This window comes from Mandrillus leucophaeus, unplaced genomic scaffold, assembly GCF_000951045.1.
Source record: "Mandrillus leucophaeus isolate KB7577 unplaced genomic scaffold, Mleu.le_1.0 Scaffold600, whole genome shotgun sequence".
Taxonomy (NCBI): domain Eukaryota; kingdom Metazoa; phylum Chordata; class Mammalia; order Primates; family Cercopithecidae; genus Mandrillus; species Mandrillus leucophaeus.
This window is the reverse complement of record NW_012106476.1, coordinates 60,132-87,635: the sequence shown is the minus strand read 5'-3', so window position 1 is coordinate 87,635 and position 27,504 is coordinate 60,132. Positions and strand designations below refer to the sequence as shown.

The 27,504-nt window shown below is 37.4% G+C and overlaps 3 protein-coding genes across 3 annotated transcripts; 2 read left to right on the top strand and 1 right to left on the bottom strand.

The window, feature by feature from the left end:
- Positions 1 to 898: 898 nt before the first annotated feature.
- On the bottom strand, positions 899 to 1,405 carry LOC105553657 (keratin-associated protein 13-3). Its single transcript, XM_011999778.1, is given in 1 exon segment — positions 899 to 1,405. A coding segment is annotated over 1 exon segment (507 nt).
- A 4,366-nt stretch (positions 1,406 to 5,771) lies between these two features.
- LOC105553655 (keratin-associated protein 13-4) lies at positions 5,772 to 6,390 on the top strand. The gene has a single exon (XM_011999777.1). The coding sequence runs from the start codon at positions 5,786 to 5,788 to the stop codon at positions 6,254 to 6,256; it is 471 nt and encodes a 156-aa protein (XP_011855167.1). The 5' UTR covers positions 5,772 to 5,785; the 3' UTR covers positions 6,257 to 6,390.
- Positions 6,391 to 16,313: 9,923 nt separating this feature from the next.
- LOC105553654 (keratin-associated protein 15-1) lies at positions 16,314 to 16,890 on the top strand. The gene has a single exon (XM_011999776.1). It carries the CDS (start codon positions 16,357 to 16,359, stop codon positions 16,768 to 16,770), a length of 414 nt encoding a protein of 137 aa, XP_011855166.1. The 5' UTR covers positions 16,314 to 16,356; the 3' UTR covers positions 16,771 to 16,890.
- The last annotated feature ends 10,614 nt before the right edge of the window (positions 16,891 to 27,504 follow it).

The window sequence follows — 27,504 nt, the reverse complement described above, 5'->3', positions numbered from 1 at the left end:
ACATTTACATCCATGTGTTAGTCTTCCATTTTAATGCACTTCATGAACAGGCCTAATCATATAAATAAAAATTTTGTTCATGTACTCTTCAAACTTTTCTGATACATTCTGTCGTTAGACATGCATGGCATATTCAAGGAGTGAACAAGGATAGTCAATTCTTTTTATATTATCTCAGTAACTTACTTTTCATAACACTTTGATGTGAGAGAGCAGAACAATGTAAGTACAGCCTATCCAATTTTATTTCAGGATGCAACCCAAACAATCATTTTTGATGATTTTGATGAAAGGCTATCATCAAAAATGATAGCAAAGGCTATCTTAACTATCCTAACAAGGGTACTTAAGAGAAAGGCTATCCTTGGAAACTGTGAGAATCCCAGAAACTCCTGCTTAAAGAGGAGGAAAATATCTAAAACCCAACCAAAATTAGTGCAGAGACACCATAATCTGGGCATTGCAAAGCCCATTACTAGAAGCAATGACAATGCACATCCTAGTCAATGCTTTACTAATAAATAATATTAACAGCACGTTTGGACAGAAGAATGAAGAGTTTATTAAAATCTTTTTCACTTATCTCTTTTGGAAAGAAATACAATTGTATCTATAATGCAGTTTGGATCATTCATTGATCCAATGGCTTCAGATATCTGAATTATAGAATCCATGCCTTTCCTTCCCAGAGTTATAGATCCAGATTGATCCAGTTATAGATCAGTCATTGATCCAAACTGCAGTTTGACAGAACTAACACACAAGCCAGTTTTTGAAGACTGGAAAGTAAAGTAGACCTGGTGATCAATAATATTAGAATACTTCTCAAAAGAGGAAATTAATAGATGACCTTACTAAAGATATGCATTTCTCAAATGGGTTTGAGCAGTCACATTAGTCAGTAGAAACCAGATCTACAGAATGGCTGATAACAAGATGAATGGAACCACCTCCTAAATGGGTGGCAGAATCTGGATCTATAACTCTGGAAAGGAAAGACATGGATTCTATAATTCAGATATCTGAAGCCATTGGATCCACAACCCAGTGAGGAGCAGCTCCTGGATCCACAGCTCGGGGAGCAGCAGCTATTGGATCCAAAACTCCGAGATCCAACGTGCATAGTCGGGCAAGAATTGCAGAGCATGTGGGTCTTGGGGTAGTAGCAGGAGGTCTGGCAGGCGCTGAACTCCACACAGGATGTCTGACAGCTGTTGGGCCTCCAGCAGGTCTCCTGACAGCCCCTATAGAGAGAGGAACCCAGCTAGCAGGTGCTGGGAGAACAGAGATCAGTGCTGTAGACCAGGTTGCTGGGGTAGGAAGAGCCACAGGAAGATCCTGGGTAGCGCAGGTAGCCCCCACAGGAGCAGGTGGGGAAGCTTCCAGAGCAGCAGTTGTAGGACATGTTGACGGGAGATGTGAGTTCAGCTGAGTGTCCCTGTTAAGATTCTGAGTTTTAATGTTGCATCCTGGACAGTGCCATTTATATTCTCTCAGCAATAGGTGTGGTGCCCAACAGAGTCATCCTTCACATTTTTGTGCTCCCTCATTTACATATGTGTAACTGAGCAATCTTGTCTGTAATTGCATCTGAATAGTTTTCCACATGTTGTATTTATGGGTGCTATAATTTTGGTGTTATAACACAAAGTCAATGAACTGCACTTACGTCAGAAATGCTATGACTGTTTTGTATTAATGCTTATTTTATTATGTCTAGGAAGGCACCTCCTTTTCCTCCTAGCATAATTTTCATGTGTCTTGTTATTGGCTGTTATGGGCCAATAGTTTTCCCTAAACAGTGAGAAATGAGATAAAGTTACGTGTCTTTTTTTGTCAATGGATTAGAGATACAACTTTGGCCTTAATGAGAAACCTGCTAAAAACTAAACCTAGTTATCACCATCCTTTCTCATTCTACAAAAGTTTCCTTCATCTATTGTGTACTACTACCCACTGTGTCTCACATCCAATGTAGAAGAAAAAGTATAAGTCAAGACAAATTGAGTAATATTGATGCCTATGACCAGAAGGAAACCTGGACAATTATTTGGAGATGTGGTGACAGCAAAGGATGGAACTGAGACAATCACAAATGAAAACCAATTCGGGGGCCTTATGAAGAGAATCAAAGTGGCAGATAAACACCATTGAAATGTGAGGGAAAAAATAAATGAATTTCAGATTCAATGCATCTAATATGAGGCCCATGGTCCTAACAGATTCTCATTCACATGTGTGGCAGCCTGGAGAATTCACATCTCGGATCTTAAATTACAGGAGGCTTAAATAACCAATGACCCTACCTGCTGTGTTCTAAAAGTTAACACTGCACTTTTTGGGAAGGCTTGCTTTCTCTGGGCTGCTCCCAGGCAAAGACTAAGCACAGTGGAGATATAGGGATTCCTGGAAGATACCTGACAGCCAGCTTTGACTCAGGGTTTCCTCAATGACCTTAAAGAGCTACTGTCCCCTGCATAGGTCTCAAGCACTTCTTTCTCTTTCTCTTTCTCCTTCACTTGGGCCAGACCTATGTCCAAATCTTACAACTCTCCCAACCTCTCCCAGGGGAGACTCTGGAAAGAGAAAAAATGCAGAATGTCTGTAAATATTGAATCTTGTTTATACTTTTTAAAAAGTGATACTGTTTGGATTTGTGTCCCTGCCCAAATCTCAGGTCAAATTGTAATCCGCAATATTGGGGAAGGCCTGGTGGGAGGTGATTGGATCATGGGTGTGGACTTCCCCTTTGCTGTTCTCATGCTGGTGAGTGAGTTCTCATGAGATCTGGTTGTTTAAAAATGTGTAGCACTTCCCTCTTCACTCTCTTCCTTCTGCTCCAGCCTTGTAGGACTGCCTGCTTCCCCTTCGTTTTCCACCATGATTGTAAGTTTCCTGAGGCCTTCCCAGCCATGCGTCCTGTACAGCCTGCAGAATTGTGAATCAATTAAACCTCTTTTCTTTATAAATTACCAGATAATTTATAAAGTAGTAGTAGTTTATAGCAGTATGAGAATAGACTAATACAAAAAGTAAACCAATTTTTTGATGGATAGTAAAAAATTTAAACTGAACATTTTATCTCGAGTATGCCAATCAGGGTACACAAAAAAAAATTATTTCAGTTGTTCAATGATTTCAAGAAACAATAAAAAAACTTTTGAGTTTAGTTTTGGAGCTTATATTCAGACACTCTCCAGGTAATGTCCGCTAAAACCCATTTTTTCAGCCATCTCCACCTTAGTTAGACTAGATCTACACCATTCTCCTATTATTTCACATGTGAGTTGATGCCTTTTATCAAGATTGGTAAATTCCCAACTGTACTCTCTTCAAATATTGTTTCTGTGTTTCTGCCCCATTCTCTCCTCTTTCTTTTGCTTAGATACCTATGATAAACAAGGTAAACTTTTTATCTACATTACATATGACTCATACTCTTTTTTTCTATTTTCAGTCTTTATGTAGAAGTATTGGCTTTTGCTTATTGAGGTTGTAACCTGGACGGTTAGTGAAAACAAGATTTTCCAGCATGTTAGAGACAAGTTGACTGGTATTTTAGAAAAGAGAAGCAGGTAGGTGCCAAAAGATGTAATTTTCAACTATGGATGAGACTCTGTTGAAAACATATCTCAAATATCCAAAGCCATTATTCATAGCCCAGTGAAAAGAATCATCTGTCAAAAGATCAGAAGGCTTTTGATGTATATCCCTGAGCCATATATGTTATGTGAAAGATCTCAATTTTTAATTGTTGATAAATAATTCAGTTAAAAAAAGAAACAACAATGATGAGGCTCCATATTAGACAAAACAAATAATACGATCTCCAAGATGAAGTGAGTCCAAAGTCGTGGCATTTACAAGTTCTTCTTAAACTTTTATGAAATTAATGTGAACAAAGTTTTAGAGATTTAGAGGCAGAGAGAAGGGAAGAACACCTCTTTTCACAATAACTGGTTCAGAAAAGGATTTTTGAATAAGGAACCTGGATTAACTGAAGACAAATTCACTAAATCCCTCAGTTTCGCCTGAATAAATTCATGCTCCCCATTTAACTCGTAAGTTTGGTATTCAAGATTATTTTAAAGAGTTATGTTTGAAACAAAAGAAAATGGGGAAGGAATAGTTTCCAAACCTACTTTCTAAGGCACAAGGTAAGGAGAAATCAACTGCTATTGAAAAATAGAAAGTAACTCACGAAATAGATACTTGAATTGGCCGTATTTGCTTCTTTCTTCATTCTTCTTCCTTCTGGAAGGGCTATATTAAGTTACTTTTCAATACTGCCATACATTTTAATCGAGAAACTTTCTAACATTATTGTTGTAAGTTTATTATATTTTATTATAAAATAAAACCATGACAGTACACTTTCTTTGGTCCTGAATATAATTTAACTACTTGTATTTCAACATAGAATATTTTGTGAATAAACTTACAGAGTGGCTATCCTCAAAGAATATGACAAAGCTGTCCAATTTTTATTTTTCAATATGGAATCTATAATTCAGCAGAGGCAAACAAACAAATGAACAAAACATAAAATATGACAAGTGAAAAAAAGAAAAGAACAAAAGATAAAATCAAACTTAAGCACAGAAGAAAAAAAAGAAAAATAGAGGGAAAGAGAGTCAGAGGAAGAGAGAGACAGAAAATAAGAGGAACATTCATCTACCATGCTGAGGAAAAGAGGACTGGGGAACAAAGAAACTTCCCGTTTTCATAGGAAAATGTAGAATGGTACCTGGTTCTACAAGTGGCAAAAAGTCATTGAAAACCAGTAGTATGGAAAGGTAGAGACATTCTAAGAAAGTAGAAGCCCTGGATAATTATAAAAGTAGCTGATAAATATATCAAAGTTCATAAGATATGCTAATTTTGAAAATTTTTGCTCATGAAGACATTGAGACAAGACACATGCCAGCTTGAATGCAATAGGGAAAAAATTCTGAAATTCCTGAACTAACTTTTTGTTTCTCTTTCACTTGTTTCCTCCCTTTAGCAGATAAGCATTCAGCTGTTTGGCAGAATAGAGATGGACCTCAGATTGATCTTCTCTGTAACTGTGTGTCAGTCAAACTTCTTTTTGTTATCTTGTCTTTAAATACATGGCAAGGTTTCTTTCAGTTTCTGGCCATTTCTTTCTATCTCTTTGGTTTGCCTGTTCTTGATCTTTCTTCACTGGATATGAGACACACTTTATAACTGTAGTACTTAATGTATTAATTTTCTCTTACTGCCCTAAAAAATAACCACAAAGTAATTTTGGAGTATAGCAATGAATGGTGACAAGACAGATCATTTTCACAAATGTTCTCATCCAGGCAGAAACTAATACATTGCACCAGAAAAAAACTAATGTTATCTCTTTCCCCACTCTTAGGAGGAAAACATCCACTAGCAAAGCCAGATGTGAGTACACAGGAAAAGAGGCAGGTAGCATGTGCCAAAGAAACAGGAAGAGCTTTCCTTGTCATGATGAATTAGACATTAACGTAAAACAGTCATAGCATTTCTGACATAGGTGCAGTTCATTGGCTTTGTGCTGTAACACCAAAATTATAGCACCCATAAATACAATACATGGAAAAGTATTCAAATGCAATTACAGACAAGATTATGGAGTTACACATATGTAAATGAGGGACCACAAATATGTAAAGGATGACTCTGTTGGGCACCACACCTATTGCTGAGAGGATATAAATGCCCTTGTCCAGGATGCAACATTAAAACTCAGAATCTTCCCGGGTACACTCAACTGAACTCACATCTCATCAGCATGTCCTACAACTGCTGCTCTGGAAACTTCTCCTCCCGCTCCTTTGGGGGCTACCTGCACTACCCAGGCTGCAACCCCTACAGCACTGCACTCTGCTCTCCCAGCATCTGCCAGCTGGGCTCCTCTCTCTACAGGAACTGTCAGAAGACCTGCTGGGAGCCCACCAGCTGCCGGAAATCCTGCTACCGCCGCAGGACCTCCATGCTCTGCAGTCCCTGCCAGACAACTTGCACCAGATCTCTAGGCTTTGGGTCCAGCAGCTGTCGCTCCCAGGGCTATGGATCTAGGAGCTGCTACTCGCTGGGAAGTGGATCCAGTGGCTTCAGATTCCTGAAATATGGAGGTTGTGGTTTTCCTTCCCTGAGTTATGGATCCAGATTCTGCTACCCAAACTACTTAGCTTCTAGAGCCTGGCAGTCTTCTTGTTATAGACCAATCTGTGGATCTCGCTTCTATCAATTCACCTGCTAAATTTCTAGATCCTTTTGAGTATTGGGATCAAAGTCTCTACTGAATGCAGCCATTGTTTTCATTCTTGCCAGTTCCCAATATCCTTTTATTCTTCTTCCACCAGCTTCTTGCATCACCGACTTCTGGCAGACTGTGAAATTAATAAGTAACCTAATATTAAGTTCTAATATCTTTACCATTGATCGAATACATGCTATCTGATTTTCATCCAAAAACTGTTGAAAATGGAAATTTTAATCTAATAAATTTACGTAATCTGGCACCCAAATATATTGTTCACATTGTTATTATTTTGTTATTATTATTTTGCTTACATTTTTGCATTCAAGAATTTTGGAGATTTAAGTAAAAATCAATATGACTGTGTAACTGGATTTGGGGCACATATAATGTGACAGATTTGAGTTCATTTCTCTTGAAATTAGGTATGTTGTCTATTAAGAGTAATCATTTCTGGAAGACCATAGTTTGCATCTGCAGACTTGTCTCAACAGCAGTGACAGTTGTCTAAGAATGAAGGACATGCATTTCTGCTGATATAGGAAAGCAGATTTGATGAATAATCTAGAAATGCAGACAACAAGACTAGGATGTAATTTATAAGGTAAACTGTATGCTTATACTAAAGGTTACTTAAAGTCTAGTATCTGAATGTGGATTTTCAACCAAGAGAAAAGTGAAGCTTAAACAACTGCTAGGACAGACACTTTGCTCTTTGTTAGCAGGCATAAGTGCCAAGGTTCCTACCTCCCACTGGTAAGGAGAGTAAGGATCGTTCACCAGTGATCTTAAGTGGGAATGATTGGGTCCAGGAGGCTTGGGTAACCTACTGATGCTTCCTCAAGGCTCAACCCCAATCAAGCTAACGGCAACACACCTGAGCCATGTTGAACACGCATTTATATCCATTAGTCTTACGTGGATCCTCCTCTCCCCAGAACAGAGCTAATGTCAAAGATTTGGGTTCAAACAGTTTATGTAGCACAAGATCCCAGGAAGCAAGTAGGAGACACTATGGAAGATGAAAGAATCAAAGAGGAAAATCTAAAGAAAGGGTGCATTTTTGAGTTTACTTTATGAAGAGCAACTTGGCTCAATCTTGTAAGGACCTTTTAGGAGCATGTAGAATGACTTGGAATTGTCCATCACAGGATCAGATCAACGTGGAAAAACATTTATCCATCCACTTCTTTCTCCCATTGGCTGAACAACATCCAAGATGTGTAATTTTCAGGAACCTTATAATTATGCAAGGGAAGAATCACAGTGGGCTCCTTCTGTTTTCCTAGTTGTGACCTGGGAGAAGCCCGGGTACAGTAAAAGTGGTGTTGCATATGATTGAGGGCAGATGTTGTCTACATAAAGGTGGTTGGGTGGTTGAAGCCAACATAAAATGGTTTGCATTGCTATGCCTGTGGTCATAGGTGAGTGTATACCACACAAGAAAGTGAAAGAGGTATCAGGTAACAGATTTTCATTTAATACTTATCCCTATGAAAAGACAAATATTATATACTATAGACCTTTACAGGCATGGGGGAATGGAGACTCTAAAAGGGTTTAAAACTGGCCAAGGCTTACAGAACAAAGATCTGGTAGAATATGATCTCTTGAATGAATCTTGTTTTGTTATTCTTTTCTGTTTTTTCTTTTCCTTTTATTAAAAAAATACAACTCCTAGTTTAACCAAGGAATACTTAGTATTCCTAGTACTACAGAAATACTACAAAATTATTATTCTTCTAAATAGATATAATCCACTATTGGATTTATTTGTTTAGCCTCATGAGTAGTGTCAGTAATAAAGAATGAAAATACAAATAAATTTAGAGTTTAGGAGAAGAGCTCCAAAGAAGGTGAACTAATTTATTTAAATAACATTTTAACTATTATAACAAATACTAGAGTAATAGAAAAATATTCGATGGCACCTCAGGAAGAAAATGTTAGGAATTCTGAGTGCTATGACATATCTTAACATTTTAATTATTATAGTGAGTATAACTTAGTTTTTTCAGATTTAGGATCCAAGATGATAGATATAAAGTGCTGCCTTCAATAATACCAAACATTATGAACAAGAATGGTGAAATTGCAGACTCTTGTGACATCTCACTAATAATGTAAACCAGAGTCCCATTTTGGTGAGGTTGGACTGAAGGAGAATAAAACCAATCAAAGTGAATTCCTGGCAATATTCTTTTTTATTATTGTTATTATTATACTTTAATTTCAAGGGTACATGTGCATAACGTGCAGGTTTGTTACATATGTATACTTGTGCCATGTTGCTGTGCTGCACCCATCAACTCGTCAGCACCTGTCTCTTATACACATCTAGATGTGTATAAGAGACAGATATTGGGGTGGGAGGTACCCGATTTTCCAGGTGTTGTGTGTCTCAGTTCCCCTGGCTAGGAAAAGGGATTCCCTTCCCCCTTGCGCTTCCCAGGTGAGGCGATGCCTCGCCCTGCTTCAGCTCTCGCTGGTTAGGCTGCAGCAGCTGACCAGCACCGATTGTCCGGCACTCCCTAGTGAGATGAACCCAGTACCTCAGTTGAAAATGCAGAGATCACCGGTCTTTTGTGTCGCTTGTGCTGGGAGTTGGAGACTCATATTTTGTATTTTCTTTACTTTAGGCCTTGGCTCACACCGGCAATGTTCTTGAGTAAAGTAGCAATATAGAGTGTAGAAGCAGCATACGATGTGTAAGAAATATTGATAAACATAAGAAAATTCCTTTCATATGCTTTTCTATATAAAACAATACAAATTATTACTTAAAAGTAAATGAAACAAGAGCTCAAAGATAATACAGCGGAAAAATGTGAACATGGTGATTGATGAGGTATGGAAAAGTATTGATTGCCAGTACAATTTGGGATATATACAAAGTGTTTTAAAATTTTTCAAATTACATCTTCTACTTTTATTGATAGAGATTGAAACTTACTCAGATATAAAGTGAGTTATGTATTCACCACAACTAAAACTGTGCGTCTTCTCCACAGGACTCTTACTTTCTTTACCATGATGTCCTTAACAAAATGTGTACTTTTTATCATTATGGATACAACAAATAATCATATCTTCAATATTTAACTTTTAAAGTAACTTTACATTAACTTTTATCAATCCGAACATTATGAACTTTTTGTAACTTTACTTGTTTGTTTTGGGGGGGGCTAGGTTAAGAAATCAAAACATTTTTGGAATTAATTTATTTTCTGTTTGAAGCATTTGACAGTTCTAATATAAAACTGAATTCATTTAATCCTTAGTAATTTGTTTTTCCTGCTACTGGAGGGGCATATCATTAACTATTGGTTCAATTATTTTCTGTACATGCACAAGAAAATGTATAATTTAACATGAGTGAAAATGACTTAAAATAGTTATTTGACCTAAATGAAAATGTCTGTATAAGGGTGATGTATTGACACACTTTCTGCAACTGTTAATAGTAAATAATCATCTTAGGACTTGGTCTTCTTAAACATTTTTCTGTCTTTTGAAGTAGATACTGATATATCTTCAGTAACTCTTCAGTAAAACCATGTCTTTTACTTTTCATGTGGTCAGTGATATCACCTACTCTCATTTGAATAATAAATATCATTAAAGTGTTGTACACATTCATGCAGTCATCATCAACTGGATTTAGTGGTAGAAATTCAGAAGCCAACTTTTTTTTTTCCATTAAAAAATCAGCTTTTATTTTTGGCTTATTTTCCTTTTCTTCTATCTACAAAATTTAAAGAAGAAAAACATTACTGAATAATAAAAAATAGTTGTAGATTTAAACAATACAAGACATGGCCAAATCACTGTAGCAAGAGCATTAAGATTATCCTTTATCTGTGGCTTTGTGGCAGTCCAAATTTCACGCCCATACTTCACGTGCACCTAGCCAGTAATTCTCAAATTTCCCACTAACTCCACCTGCTGTTGGCAGCTATATTAATAGCTGGAATAAACACGAAAGATGAAAAGTCTTCTAAATTAAAAAAGAATATAGAAAATTTTACTCTTGATGAGAATTGCTGCATCTTGCTGCTATGGAATGAGCCATTGCACTACCAGCTAGGTTTGAACAACAAATGACCCTCCACCTCCACCCAGACTTGAATGAGTAGGCTGACCTATCACTTGTATGTAAGTGTAATTTGTTTCTCGAGTGATCTGTCTGCATGTTCTCTTTGCAAGAAAAACGATAATTTTTAGCTAGGTGTGGGAGTGTGTGCTTCTAGTCCTAGCTACTTGGGAGGCTGAGGTAGGAGGAATGTTTGAGCCTGGGAGGCAGAGGTTGCAGTGAACCGAGATTGTGCCACTGCAGTCCAGCCTGAACCATAACATTATATGTTGTCTCAAAAAAAAAAGTGATAATTCTATTTTGTTTAGAAATTTTAAGAACAATTCTAAGCATTCTGTCTTCTTTCAGATTTAACAATTGAATAAAGTAAAAACTCTGCTCACTGTGCATGCTACTTTTCCTTCACTACATGAAACCATGACAAAAGTAAAATAGAAATTTCCTAATCATTATTTATGTTAATATATTACTGATTATAAATAAATAAAAAGTTAAAAATCTGAGACAATGACCAAGTGGTATTAGATACTGAAACAACAACAACAACAAAAATAAACCAAGCCACATTGTTACCCGGTAGGTAAATATCTAGGTCATCCATTTAATAATGTTGTTCTTGACTTAAATGATAAAACATTTGGGGCTTAACTGCTAATTCAAGGATTATCAACTACATGGATGTTTAGCCTAATCCGATAATAAGAGAATATTTGCATTGGTGTTGAATTTTATTTTTTCAAGAAAGTGCTGCCAACCAAATATCTCAAAAAGTAAGAGTAAGTTGAGACTTTATCGAATTTATATAACTGATTATATAAAACAGGTTGGCCCTACTTGCTAATGAATATTGAAATATGTTAGCACTTTCATTTGGAGAATTGATTTCTTACCTGGCACTAAGGCTAGGGGATCTGGAGTCCTCAACAAATCTAACTCACTAAAATCTAACTTTTTATTGGATATCCTCACTGTGAATTCTCATATATTTCAGAAAATATTTTATAAAAGTATTCTTTCTTCCAAAATTATGTGATATAATCAATTTGACAGTCATTGCAAATGTCATTATTTATATAAAAATATTGACATTTCTAACTCCCTGCAGAAAAAGAAGACCACGGTGGTTAGTTTGTTTGTAGTCTTAAAAATGTGTCCTCTTCATTTTATCATGTGAAGACATTAATAGCTGGAATAAACATGAAAGATGAAAAGTATTCTAAATTAAAAAAGAATATGGACAGTTTTACTCTTTAAAATTAAAAATAAATTAAACTTTTATTTTAGGTTTAAAGGTACATGTGAAGGTTTGTTACATAGGTAAATTCGTGTCACAGGGATTTGTTATACAGATTATTTCATCACCCAGGTATTAAGCCCAGTACCCAGTAGTTACCTTTTCTGTTTCTCTTCTTCTTCCCACCCTCCTCCCTCAAGTAGACCCCAGTGTCTGTTGTTTCCTTCTTTGTGTCCATGTGTTCTCATTATTTATCTCCCTCTTATAAGTGAGAACACGCAATATTTGGTTTTCTGTGTCTATGTTAGTTTGCCAAGCATTATAACCTCTAGCTCTATCCCTGTCCTCACAAAAGATATGATCTCATTCTTTATTATAGCTACGTAGTAGTTCATGGTATATACGTACCACATTTTCTTTATTCAATCTGTCATTGATGGCCATTTAGCTTGATTCCATGTCCTCGCTATTGTGAATCATGCTACAATGAACATTCGTGTGCAAGTGTCTGTAGTAGAAGACACAGAAAAAGCCAGCTGGATATTTAGTAGTTTTTAAGACAAAAAGTAAGCAAAGAATATTAAAGCAGATATGCCGATGTAATGTTACCCAGTTTTATTTAAACTTACATCCTTCACTTTGTAAAATTTAAAGCAACTACTCTAGGGGAAATAACTAGGAGACACAGTAGGAGAAGGGTGCTTTGATGTGGCACATCTATATAATTATAAATAAGCAGTTTTAACATCTTTCTCCAGTGAATATTTTCTAGTTACTGGAATTTAGATTATTCGTAATCTATCATGGGTAGCAGTAGACATCAAATTCATAGGCAAATGATAGGATAGGAGAGCAATAGACGGTATGCATATATGGATACGGACACAGGTATTGTGTTTAAGTTTCTGGCTCCTCAAACATAATTACTAAAAGTCATATTCACAGGCTGGATGGTAAGAAGCAGACTGGCAGTAGAAGAGTAGAAGGTTGGGTCTATAATTTAGGGTTGGGTGTATAATTTAGGGATGTGAAAGCACTGGGACAACAACCCATGGATTAGAATACACTGGATACAAAGCCCAGGGATGGAGAGCCACAGCCAAAAGACTGAAAGCCTCTGCATCCAAAGCCCAGAGATCCAGAGTAAGTCATCTGGCAGGGACTGCAGAGCATGGAGGCTCTAGGGCGGTAGCAGGAGGTCTGGCAGATGCTGGACACTACACAGTATGTCTGGAACCCAGGGAGTTCCCAGCAGGTCTCCTGATAGCCCCTATAGAGAGAAGAGCCCAGCTGTCAGGTGCTGGGAGACCAGAGGTCAGGTGCTGTAGAGCAGGTTGCTAGGGTAGGAAGAGCCACAAGAGAAGCCTGGGTAGCGCAGGTAGCCCCCACAAGGTGGGAGGAGAAGTTTCCAGAGTAGCAGTTGTAGGATATGTCGGCGGGAGAGTTGACTTATAATGACAATGTTATGACTTTGAATGTCACTTCTTGGACCTGGGGACTTATATACCCTTAACATTGGGTGTCATCCACATGGCATATAAAAACAGGTTACCTGCCAACTATAAATGAATTAAAAAGATCGTCATAGTCAGACATATATATTACTTGTGATTTTACAACTAGAAAGTGCAGTGATGTTTGTGCCTTGGGATTCAGATAATAGTGTTGACTCTTTAAAGCTATTACTCATCTTCCCTTACCAAAGGTCACTCTGCAGATAACTCAGAGAATTGCTTTAGAGGTAGACAGTGTCTGGGTTAAGGGAAGCTGCCTTAATTAAAAATAATTGATACCCGTTTCACAATCTGTCTCAAAATTGTTGCCATCTGGTGTACAAAGTTGCCAGCTAACCAATCTATTCATAGTCATTTCTTTTAAACAAAAACATACATTCATTGTCACCCCAAAGGAGCAAGCTAACTTAATGAAGAATGTCATCAGAAAGCGGCGACTGATATGCAAGATATAATGTCTTTTTAAAAATCAAACCTCAACTGGAACGCCTTTAATGAAATATTAACTGAGATTCCCTTATTTTGCGTGGTCCTGTTCAAAACTGTATGCAGACTATTAGGAGCCAGTCTTAGCTTTTCTTTCCTTGGGTGTGTGTTTACCGTTGAGTGAATTAAAAATAATAAACCGCTTCATGTATTTTGGAATGGTCGAGATTATTCATCTAAGATGCTGAAAAAGCATTAAAAATAAAAACAAATATGTGGCAAAAATTCCTAGTGTATTTCTACCTCTGATCAGAGTCAGTGTTTCCCACTAAAAGAATTGCCCAGAATCTGGAAAACATTCCTGTTTTAAAGAAAGTTTACAAAGTAGCTCCCTTAAAGTGGTGAGACAAAGGGAGCATCTTAAGAAGATTCTTCCCTTGCCTCAAAAGTAACATACATGACTTTGACATACATTATTTTCAGGTGTTTCTGACAAGTGTTACAACACTTCTAAAATAATGGTCATATTTTCTCTTGTTCTGTGACTTGTATTTCACCTCGATGTAATGGTATAATGAAGACTGATATGTTGAGGAAGAGGAGAGATTGAAATTTATCTTGCTGTGGTTTCTGTGTTGTTTGATTTGCTCATTTTTAGAAAAACGTTTCCATTCCACTTCTGAACGAAAGTAGTTGAATGCAAAAACATCCATACTTTGAGAAAAGAACGTGCGACGTTACTTAATATCCGATCCCACAGAATATTCTTCTACTGAAATTGCTTACACAGGAGTGGATGACACTAAAACAAGCAAGCAACTTCAATTTAGGTGAGCTAAATATTCGTGTGGCTATTTTGATATTCAATATTTTATTGACAAATACAACAGGAAGATTTGGAATCTACTAGAATGCTTTTTGCTATTCATAATTGAGAAGCCTAATAAGAACTATTTATTACAGAAACACAGAACAAACTATGTTACCTAATAAATGAAACATGATTGGAGATCAATTTGTCTCCTCAGCAGTTTAGACTCATAAAGTCTACAATTTGGAAGGAAGTTGAGCAATTATCTCCAGCCTCCTGTCAGATTGAAATTCCACTTACAACATCCTAATTAGATTTTCCCAGGGCCCTCAATATGGAAATATCATTAATTACAACAGCAACTCATTTTAGGTTTTTAGCTGAATCTTCCCTTAAAACTTTGACCTAGTAATCCTAATTCTTCATAGAAGGGAGTCTCAGTTCACTTCCACTGTAGAATACATCAGTTCTGAAGATGGATGTCTTAAGAGGTTTGCCCATTCCCACAGGTTAAGCCATTTCATGTATCCGTGGCCTATCTCTATTTACAGTTTGCTCTGATGAACTTTCTGAGTGATTCCAGAAAAATCCTCATTACTCTAGTACTGTAGGCAGAATATATATATCAGTTGATACATCAAAGGTCACAAAGGCATTCACTCTCAATTACGCATTATCACCATACATCCTTCCCACCCCTTTATTTCAATTTATAAAGTCATTTGTTACTATGAATTCTTCAAATATTTTATCTTTCTGTGAAGACTACGTGGGATAGACATTTTCCTCATTTCTTGCTTTTCTTTTCCCTCTGTAGTAAAAATGTCACCCTCTGAGAGAAAAGAAAGGAAAAGATTAAAGATTTACATTTTAAATATAGTGCTTATTATTTTGCTCTCAGTAACATCAACACCACCAAAAAATTACTTACACCTTATGGGGATAAATGGTTTTTTATAATCAAACTTAATGATGATTTCTATGAAGAAGCAAATCAACCTCTGAGTAAGGGATTTCTTTAGTAGTTTTACAATGTAAACTTCAAAGCACTTCTGCAAAAATTTGACCATTCTTAAATCCTCACGTGCACAAGGGTGACTTGGTTACTTGTGTTATAAGAAATCTAAACTCAAATATGTTAGGCACTCATGTAGCATGTCTACCAAATAAGGATTGTTATTGGGCTATTTCTTCTAATGGTTCAAAGATTTGAAAGAAGGAATAGATATTGAATTTTTTTTCTGTTCTCCATTGAATTTATAAAATTGGAGCAAGATAAATGTCCCTTCCAGATTACAAGGTATTTTTTAGATCTTTACAAATACCAGAACTCTCAGTGTGTTAGCCATTTGATCCAAGTTCTAGAAGGACAGGATGAATGAAGCATCGATCTTTTTTTTTTTTTTTTTTTGAGGGGGGACGGAATCTTGCTCTGCCACCCAGGCTTGAGTACAGTGGTACGATCTTGGCTCACTGCAACCTCCACCTCCCGGGTTCAAGCAATTCTCCTGCCTCAGCCTCTTGAGTAGCTGGGATTACAGCCACCCGCCACCATGTCCGGCTAATTTTTGTATTTTTAGTAGAGACAGCGTTTCACCATGTTGGTCAGGCTGGTCTCGAACTCCTGACCTCATGATCTGCCTGCCTCAGCCTCCCGAAGTGCTGAGATTACAGGTGTAAGCCTCCGCACCCAACCCTCTGAAGCATCAGTCTTATAGGTACAATTATGGTGGTTTTCATTCTACCCAAGCAAGACGAATGAGAAATGGCATTTTTGTTTCATGAACAACTGCTTTGAAAAACTAATGAAATTCTTTCATGTAGACGTCTGCATTCATAAAAAAAAATTATTTGAATGTTAGTATATTTCATTTTGACTGGAGCCTAATTAAGTGTTCTCATTAAAATGGGCACTTGTGACTACATCTATTGCTAGAGTATGTAAGTGTGCAGTACAGAAGGTAATATTCACACACACACACTCCTCACTGCAACTCAACTGAACTCAGAACTCCTGTTAACATGTCTTACAACTACAGCTCTGGAAACTTCTCCTCCTGCTGTTTTGAAGGTTACCTAGGGTATCCAGTTTCCATTTATAATTCGTTCTACCCCAGCAATGCCATCTATTCTCCAAATACCTGCCAACTGGGCTCCTCTCTCTACAACGCCTGTCAGGAGACCTACTGTGAGCCCACCAGCTTTCAGATATCCTGCACTTTGGCCAAATCCTGTCAGACATCCTGCTACCACCCAAAGAATTCCATCTTCCGCAGTCCGCACCAGACTAACTACGTAGGATCCCTTGGATGTGGAAACACTGGCCTTGGATCTCTTGGTTATGGAAGCATTGGCTTCCCATCTCTGGACTGTGGGTCCAGCTTCTACCACCTAACTATCTTTTCATCCAGGAATTTCCAGGAAACTTGTTACTAACCAGCCTTTGGGTCTCGCCTTTTTTAATCAACTTACTGAATATTCTCCATTCTCTCATGATTATTTCTGTACTCTGTGGAACTGTAACACTCAGCCTGTCCAATATCTGTGATTGTTGACCATCTATATCAGTAGGACTCAGCATCCTACCCCTCTTGGAAGTATATGGTTGAACAAGGACAAATTAATCTTGACCTAGGACCTTTCCTAAATCTGACAGGAGATATATCTTGAATTTCAATTTTTGTGCCAATGCTCAGGATTATTTCTGTTATCATCTTTCTAAAATTCTTCTCTCATTATTTTCCCAGAATTCTTCCACTGAAATGTATTTCAAATAGTTATAATATTTTAAATAACCTTATTTCTTTAGCATGAATTCTAGTATTCCATTTTATTTTATTAATATAATATACTTAGGCTGGGCGTGATGACTCATACCTGTAATCCCAGCACTTTGGGAGACTGAGGCTGGTGGATCAGTTAAGGTCAAGAGTTCGAGGCCATCCTGGCCAACATGGGGGAAACCCATCTCTACTAAAAATACAAAAATTAGCAAGGTATGATGTGCACCTGTAATCCCAGCTCCTCGGGAGGCTGAGGCAGGAGAATCACTTGAACCTGAGAGATGGAGGTTGTAGTCAGCTGAGATCATGCCACTATACTCTAGCCTGGGTGACAGAGCGGGACTCTGTCTCAAAAAAAATAAAAATGATACATTTAGTGAATTCATCCCATATCTTCAACTGTCTTCATTAGGTACACTTTTTGTTTGTTTCATATGTTTTATTGACAGTTTGTTGAATAGAAAGCAAAGTGTAAAGAAAATTTAAATATATAACCTATCTCTTGTTTTAAGAGATTTAAGTCCCCTCATAAGTTCATTTTTTATATATTTGCTTCAGAAAATTTTGTTTTAGTCTTTCATTGAAAAAAAGTATTTATTGAGGTCCTATTAAATACCAAGCATTATACCAAACAAAGACACAAATTCTCTGCTTCCAGAAGTTCACACAACTACAATTATAACTTTTATGGTGAATGGAATAATGGGGATGAAGACAAGATTCAGTAGGAACACAACGAAGAAGAACTTCAAAAACACTCGGATAAAATAATATAAACCCATTATTGAGAATAGAGTAAGTTACATTCAATTTTTGAAGAATAAATCTTACTGATCTGTTGTGTCCATTGCAGTCTCTTGAAAAGCAGCTGCCAAATAGGATTAAACATAAAAAGGATTTATTGGTGAAAATGCCAGTGATGGATAATGGGGAGGTAGTTGGAGAGGTCTTGGAGAGCCATACTACTATGGTGTATGTCTAGCCTCAGTGAACGACAGAGGGAAGTAAGTTTGGCCTAGAAGAAACTTCTTTAAGAAACTCCTTCAGGGCAATTCTAAGAAAGTTTTGGCAAGTCACCCATCAAAGGAGCCTTACATATCACCAAAAGGGGACCTGCCTTAGCATCCTTGCCAAGAGTACTTACTAACAAGAACGGATGACAGCACAACCTTGGCACAAAAGTGACGGTAGATTCACATACCAGCTGCTGTAGCTGTCAATCAATCAGTAATGCTCCCTGAAGCAGGAGATTTAAGAGGTACATTTGCATAGCTTCCATCTTCATGATATTTATTCTGATCCTAAGTAAGCTCAGCACTGATAAACAGTGGTAAAATAATAAATGATAACTTGGAATTTTTCATGTTTTTCTTACTTTGATCAAAATGTCAATTATTATGTCAGACCCTGTACAGGACCCACTGAATGAAAATCTAACCCTACTACTGAATAAGAGAAAATCGAGAATTATTAGATGGTCATCTTTGATTGTAACTGATGCATTAAGCAGACAGGACTCAGGACAATTTCTTTTTTTTTTAACAGCACTGAATTTAGAGCTCTATCTTCCCTGAATCGTCGAACAACACAATAGGTAGATCTATTATCACATTAAGATATTAAGAAAAATTTTCATTTCATGTTAGTAATTCAAAGTTGCATAATTACAAAACCAGTCTTACAGCCACAATCAAAGCTTCTCCCTTTCCCCTCAGTCTAGGCCTGTCATGTGTTTCCAGAGGCCACCAGCGGTTTAAAGAAGACTACTTTTTTTTTTTAATTTCTATACTCCACCTTGCCTTCCATCAATGTACTGCTCCTTGCTTCTGTTTGATTCAAAAAGATACAATGGGAGGAAAGAAAATGACAACCAGGGCCATCTTCCTCAACATGATGCTTTAGACCACCTGTGTCAACAAGGACTGTGTTGTTTGCCTCTGGAAACTTTTACTGGGAAGAGATAACATCAGACAATAGCTCATTTCCCTGCATGCTTCAAGAAATTCCTATAGACTAATCTGTTGGAGCCAATAGCCTGAAGACCTGAATAAACAGTTCCCTAATTAAGCAACAGTTTAGGTATCAAGAAACTCATGTCAGCTTCCTCTCTTTGCTGTGTCCATCAATTCTAAACTATTATATTATAAATATACCTAATTCCAATCAGTTCTCAGCCTTGAAAGACCCACCTTAAACCAGCTCAGCCCAGAATCTCATTTCTAACACCTTTCTGTGGAAACACAGAAAAGACTTATAGTAGCTTTCTTCTTTGTGGCAGGGAGCTCAGACATACTTCATTTCGTCTTAACAGATTTTCTGGTGATCTTACAGGTTTTTCAACAGGGACATTAAGGTTTGTGCATTTAGCCAGGACCCAATCTTTGCCATTGAATATCCTCTGTTATTATGCACTCTGTAATGTATAAGCATGTAATGTTTGTGTCCTTCCTCCAAATTCATATGTTAAAATCCTAATTCCCAATGCAATGGTATTTGGAGAAGAGGCCTTTGGGAGGTAATTAGCTTATGAAAATGGAACCTTCATGTGGAAATTAGTGCCTTTATAAGAAAAGACACAAGAGGTTTTCTTCTGGTCTCTGTGCTCTCTGATACATGAGGACATAGAGAGAAGGTGGTCATCTGCAAATCAGGAGGAGAGCCATTTCTAAAAACCAAATTGGCCAGCACTTTGATCTTGCACTTTCCAGCCTCCAGAACTGTGAAAAATAAATTTCTCTTGTTTGAGTCTCCAGTCTATGGTATCTTAGTCCAAACTGACGAAGACACCACAGAGTTAGCACACCCTTCCATGACTTCTCCCTGAATCCTCATCCCGAGTTGCCTCCTGCTAGGGCTCCATCCCACCCAGCTTTCTTCTGCTAGGATCCATTTGTCCAGGAGGTGGCCTTCTTGGCCCATAGGAAACACACACTCACAGCTGTCAGGCCTCTGAGCCCACGCCAAGCCATCGCATCCCCTGTGACTTGCACCTATATGCCCAGATGGCCTGAAGTAACTGAAGAATCACAAAAGAAGTACAAATGCCCTGAATCACAAAAGAAGTGCAAATGCCCTGACTGGCCTTAACCGATGACATTCCACCACAAAAGAAGTGAAAATGGCCCGTCCTTGCCTTAAACGATGATATTATCTTGTGAAATTCCTTTTCCTGGCTCTTCCTGGCTCATCCTGGCTCAAAAAGCTCCCCCACTGAGCACCTTGTGACCCCCACTCCTGCCCTCCAGAGAATAACCCCCCTTTGACTGTAATTTTCCTTTACCTACCCAAATCCTATAAAACGGCCCCACCCTTATCTTCCTTCCCTGACTCTCTTTTCAGACTCAGCCCGCCTGCACCCAGGTGATTAAAAAGTTTTATTGCTCACACAAAGCTTGTTTGGTGGTCTCTTCACACGGACGCGCATGACAACAGCACTGCCCGTGGTTTGTGATTTGGTCCTAGAGCAGGTGTCTTCCACCCAGCTAATTATAATGGCTCACTGCTTTAAGAGTATGCTAGTCTAGTCTCAAAACTCCAGGAGATACAGAAATACTCAATTTTCTGCCTTGTCATCTTGGTGGGCAAACAATTCCAGAGACATGTCGTTTTCTTTTATTAGTGTGACACTTTCAGTAGATGCATCCTGTACTTACTACTATTTTCATTAGGTAAACTTGTTTTCTTAGCTTCATGTTTTTTGTTTTTTGTTTTTTTCTGGAAAGAAAACAGAGTTTAGAGAGGAATTGAAACATGACATCTCATGTCTTGAGAGATTTACATCCCATCGTAGAGCATTTGATCATATAATTGCTTTAGAAAATGTTATTTTCAGTTAGACATTCATTGAACAAACATTCGTTGAGTTCCTATAACATAAAACATTTTTGTTATAGAGAATGACACTACCTTCTGTCATTCCAGCCAGCCACCACACACTCTGTGAATGGGCCTCTTCACCTTCTCTCCTTTCCCAAAGAGAAGGAAGCCGTGTATATATATGTTTCTCTTTGTGTGTTACATGGGTAGTATTATCCCACAAGAATAAAACTTATTTCAGAGTAAATCTCTTTCTCTTATAAATGTCTACATTGCACTTTAAGGGGTGTAAGACTCAGGAAAGCTGTAAAACTGCCATGGCCACGTGTAATCATGGAGATGTGACTAGGACTGGGATATATTGTCATTTACCAATATTTGCCCTCAGCTTTGGGGACTCTACCAAACTTGTAACTTATGTGAAAAGCACCCTATAAAATCATTTTACATAAAGATAAAATAAAACTCATTAAATAAGCTCAATAATGAGAAAGTGACATGAGTAACTATAATCCTATATGAAATACCCTGGATATTCACAAATATAGAGCCGTGGTGAATAAAACCATACTGCCATGGAATACATGATTTTCTATAGAGCTTTTCTTCTAGATCAGGAATTGAGAAATGATGGCTGATGGGCCAAATCCAGCTACTACCTGTTTCTATATATGAAAGTGATCGGAATACAGCCACAAGCATCCATTTACATATGGTCTATTCTGACTTTCATGCTACAGTGGAAGAGCTGAGTGGTTCAGACAGAGACCATATGTCCCTTAAGGCCTTAAATATTCACCATCTGGCCCCTTTCAGGAAAAAAAAAAAAAGTTTGCCAACCTTTGCTTTAACATGATGGAGCTTGCTTCAAAATTGTTACCACAATGCTCCAATTTCTGGTAACTACAATGAAGGTACATCAGTTAATCCTTCTCATTTCTTTTCTTTGGCTTCATCTGTACTTTGGAGCATCAGCTGGAGCCTCAACATCAGTATAAATGGCTACTATGTTCTTTTAAAATTTGAAAACAACAAACATCAACAAAGTGTTTCACAGATTCTCAAAGTTTTTCCATTTAACTGAGAGTGCTGAGTTTTGTGATGAATAAACAGAACTCCTTCTAGGTTTCACAAATTATAATCATATGAAATATCCAGGATTTATTATTATATAGCAAGTGCACAGTGTGAATCATTTACTCTCCAAACAATGCTGTAAGGCAAGTTCTAGTATAACCTCCACTTTGCAGATGAAGAAATTGGGGCACATACAGGTTAAGTAAACTTTCCAGCAAAACAATGCTGCCAAGTGATGGAGCCTGTAACCGCATTTGGTTTACCTCTAGAACATGTGCTCATAACTAGGAAACTGTCTTATTAACTTTTTATATTTCTCTGACATGATAAATGGCTAGTCAATGACTTAGGGAGGAAATTGATGAACAGATATTGCCATTCTATACTCACAGAGCACTGAGGCTCACAGCCACATTGTCCAATGTTTATCTTAGTCTTTCCCTAAAGGGATGTCTCCCATTTGCACTCCAATCTGTGAAAGATCCTTTGCTTTTCTGACTGGTTGCATCTACAACATGTTATTTTATCCAGAAACTTGCCTCATACCTTTAGCTTTGGCTCAAAGGAAGATACTCATAGCCTCGAATGCACAAGAAAATATCTGACTACCTGAGTTCCACATTCCCTCTGTTTTGCCATTTCTGAAGGATCATTAAGTCAGCTGTCTGCGTTTCAATGAAAAAGCAACTCTTTTCAATTATGTAGAAAGATGAAGAGAGAATAGAATATTGAAATGACAACCTAGAGACAACTTCTAGAGCTGAATCCATCATTCCCTATGTAACCTTGCACAAATTATCTTACCTCCTTGAGCCTCAGTTTCCTTATTTGTTAAGTGAGGATGTTGTATTGATTAATTTTTAAGGTATCTTGTCATTTAACTTTAAAATTAGAAATAGAATTCACATTTTTAAAAGTATGACTTGGTAGTTAATGAAAACTAAAATAATCGGGCACATAAATGATTTTAATAGATTTGTTGACATTATGAAGGTAATACACTTGTTCCTACATATGTAAACCAATTTATTGCAAATATATTTTATGTATTTAGTTTTATCTATTTATAAATACTTTCAGGATTTTCCAATGGTCTTGTTAGGTCACAGAAGTTGTTCACCACCACAGCGTTCTTTCTCTCACTTTCTTGGCTAATGGGCCGTCTACTCAGGGTTCCCCTAGCATTTTCAGAGTTTGATGAAATACTACACCTGGATGGAGTATGGAGTCTGACTTCCTGAGTGCTTCTCCAAAACATACTTCAACGGGAAATGTGTTGAATTACCCTCACAATGAACCTGATCAGTAGTAAGAGGAGATACTAGAACAGGAAAAGACACGTTTCCCCTTTCTTCCCTATCCCATCAATTTCCTTGAGGTGTATTTTTTCTGTGCAACCGCTCCAGAGAAGTCGCCAATGTTTAACAAGCATGCCTGCCAAGTGGCTTGCCTTATGCCTCATTATGAAGTAATACTCAGGGCACTAACACACCGCACAGCATTGCATTGCATTTTGTTTGCTGCACTTCCATGCCCCTTTGCCACGGCCTTGCACTCCCCAAATAGGGTGAGTCCTTAATGCTTACCTCAGGTTCTGCATTAGTCAGGTTCTCCAAAGAAACAAAATCAGTATGATCTTTCTGGAATAATGAGTGAGAAAGAGAGGTGGAGAGATGGAGAGAGAGAGAGAGAGAGAGAGAATATGAGGAATTGGAGACTGGAAAGTCCCACAGTCTGCATTTGTAAACTGAAGACCCAGGAGAGCTGTTGGTGTAATTCCAGTCTGAGTCCAAGGGACTGAAAATTTGGAAAGCTGATGGTATAAACCCTAGTATAAGAGCAGGAAAATACTTATGTATCAGCTCAAGTGGCCAGGCGAAAGGAAAAAGGGGCAAATTCCTCCTTCCTCTGCCCTTTGTTCTTTTATGGCCCTTGATAGATGGGATGAAGCCTATGGAGGTTGGAAAAGGCAATCTACTGAATCCATTGATTTAAATGCTAATCTCATCCAGAAACATTCTCACAGATACACCCGGAAATATCTTACCAGATACCTGGGCATCCTCTGATCTTAGTCAGGTTGACACAAAATATTAACTATCGCAATCATTCTAACTAAAATTATAGTTCATATATAATTCTGTTGATATGTGTGTTATTTTAAATTATATCCTCCAGGACCTGGCATAAACTGTGGCACATGGCAGGTCCAAATAAACACTTATTTAAATGGATTTGCTTTCTTGTACTTGAAATATAAACTCTTTGAGTAGGTGATTGCCACCATGAAATATTTGGTAGAAACAGCTGAAGAGGTTCATAGTAAAATGCTCATATGATGAACTAAATTGAAATATTGAGACGAAGGGTAAAGTCTGTGATATCAGCTACAAAGCTTAAGAATGAAGAAACACAGTTCACAGTCCATTTTACCACTGCTGGTAGATGCTAAAAGAGCTGAGTTCTCTGTTGTAGAGCACGTAGAATGAGTCACACAAATTGAAGAAAGGTCTTGGAAGGCCCAAGAGATAATAAAACAGAACCTATATTCTAGCAATTGGTCTTGATTATTTGAAATACAGTGAAGAGATAATCTAATTCTTATCATTATCTCTAAGTCTATGATGATCATGAGTGGGTGTGATCTCAAGAGGCAACGTAGGCATTTTAGAAGCTTGTCACAATAAAGTCATCATTTTTCTCCAATTACAATTGAACAGGTCATTATAAGGTAAACACAATCAAAGCTATTATGTCCATATGCTATAGCAGAAAAATACTTGCTAAGTGGGTAGCTCACCATTATTTTAGATTTAGGAAGTATAAATATACTGATTCAGCAGTCATCCGTAACACTTCATTCATTCGTAGAGTAATATAATATTGCATCCATATTGTTCTATCCCCATTCCAAATGGGGTCTAGCATCCACAGTCCAGAACTATCCCACACAGTTCATTTCTGAAATACCCATCTAAAGCAGTGGTTCTATACAGAAAATAATTTTGCCCCCAGGAGACATATGGCAATGTCTGGCGACATTTTTGGTTGTCACAAACTGGGGGCTGCTACTGGCATCTAATGGGAAGAGGCCCAGGGATGTTGCTAAGCATCTTACATTACTTAGGATGGTGCAAACATAACAAAGTATGCTACCCAATTGTCAATAATCCCAAGATTTACGGAAATTGCAAAAAGAGCAAATACTTGGTTAAAGTGCAGGAAACAAAGCAGAAGGGTAGAGAATGATAAAAGAAGATTGTTTTTAAAAAAGGGTAACAAAGAAATAAAACAAACATGAGGAATGTGATGGCCAGAAATAACATAAGATGGAAAACTAGATTTAAACAATTTTTGGAAACAAATTCTCTGAACATTGCCTTCTGCTCTGATATGCTTCTTGTGCACAGCTGGGCTAGTGTAGCCTTGTTAGCAGAGCTGCACTGGGGAGTATGGAGGACTCATTAGCAGAAAAGTCATGACTGTGAATATGCATTGACATTTTATTGAAAGCTTTAGTTATTACAGTGACAGTTCTCTCTCTCTCTCCTTCCCTCTCTCTCTCTCTCTCTCCCCACTAAGAGATCATACTGATTCTGTTTCTCTGGAGAACTTTGACTAATATACTGATACAATCTTATGAGAAAAGAAATAAAGATTGGAGGACTTTTCCCAGAAAAGATAAAGCTTGACTTAGGACTTAAAGGATCATAGATTTAGATGACAGTGTAAGATCTCAGAAAAAGAACATCACAGGTAAAACCTACAAAGCAGTATTCGAGCAAAGGTGAGGATTGCTTGAACTAGAAAGGTTATTGGTCACAAGATATCATACTAACAAACTTACATAATATTACATAAGAAACAGGACATCATTGGAAATTTCTAACTAGTCATTTCAGAATTTCCATCTGTCATCTAAATGTAATCTTCTATTTGGGCAGATTTTTAAATGAGATCTTTATTTGACTGTTTTAGGCAATATTTTATTTGAGATAATACTTACAATTCACTTTGTTCATGTTTTATTATTTGAAATCCTTCTGGCTAAGAAAATATTAGAAATATTTTTTAGTTTGAAAGCTATACCCTATGTTCGAAATTTTTCCAGCTTGCCTGGAAGGAGCCCTTAGACAGGGATGGTATCTTCTACATAATTGGTTACCTACAGAGTATCATTTAATAAAAGGTTAGCAAGTGATTTATTCTTCTTTCAAGGAAACGCAGTACCTTTGATATAAATTATTTATTTATTGTAGAAAACTGGCTTTGTATCTTGTCCTGATCCACATAACATCAACTTAGTATTCTCCAGTGTTTCTGATGTGTATGTCATTGTAAGCACATAGGTCATGCTTACTATATACTTTCTGATAGAAAGAGGAAATCTTGTGCAGATGAAAGAATCCTCTTAGAGGAGATGAGTGTTCCATCCCAGAAGCAGCAGGTATTTCTTATTGACAGTTTCTGGTATCTTTGTATATAAAGGGATAAAAGATATTTCAAAGAATGTATCACCTCTAGTACCAACTTGTATTGCTAGGCTTTGATTGTTTTATGGAAACAAGATCACAACATTAAGAAACCGTCATTGTAGACAAAAATAAAATGTATGAGGATTGGAGTCATTCGCCTTTTCACTTTTAGGTTATTTTCAAAAGTGGTAGTCAAAATTTGATGGGCTTTTACAAAACAATATACATGTTGTAGCCGTATATTTTAATAATCTATAAAACAATACAAAGAGATGTGTTGGGTATTTGATTTGTTTATATACATAATATGACATCTGAGGTGTAAAAAAGTTTATTTGTCCAAAATCAAACAGCAAGCCAGTAGTGTCTTGTCAACTCTTGTCTGTTTTTAAACCTCCCTCTATATATTTTGGGCCATATCACCTTTATGCAAGAGGTAAAAATAAATACAAATAAGAGAACATGGCCAGGCGCGGTGGCTCACGCCTGTAATCCCAGCACTTTGGAAGACCAAGACAGGCGGATCACGAGGTCAGGAGATCAAGACCATCCTGGCTAACAAGGTGAAACCCCGTCTCTACTAAAAATACAAAAAATTAGCCGGGCATGGTGGCGGGTGCCTGTAGTCCCAGCTACTCGGGAGGCTTAGGCAGGAGAACGGAGTGAACACGGGAGGCGGAGCTTGCAGTGAGCCGAGATCACGCCACTGTACTCCACCTCCAGCCTGGGCGACAGAGCAAGACTCCCTCTCAAAAAAAAAAAAAAAAAGAACATTCATCCTCATCATAGTAAACTGTCACAATCTCCTGGGTAATAAAGTACCTGTTTTCCCCAGTCAAACTTTCTAAGCTTTTTAAATTACGGAAACATTGAGCATTAATTTTTCAAAGATCTTGCTAACATAGTATTTAGGTGTTAGGGATCTGTTCTACTGAGAGTGAATTACATTTCTACAAGTTGGTTTTACATAACCTGGTAAGAGACAGGATGAATGTTGAAAAATATTCTTTTTTATTTTT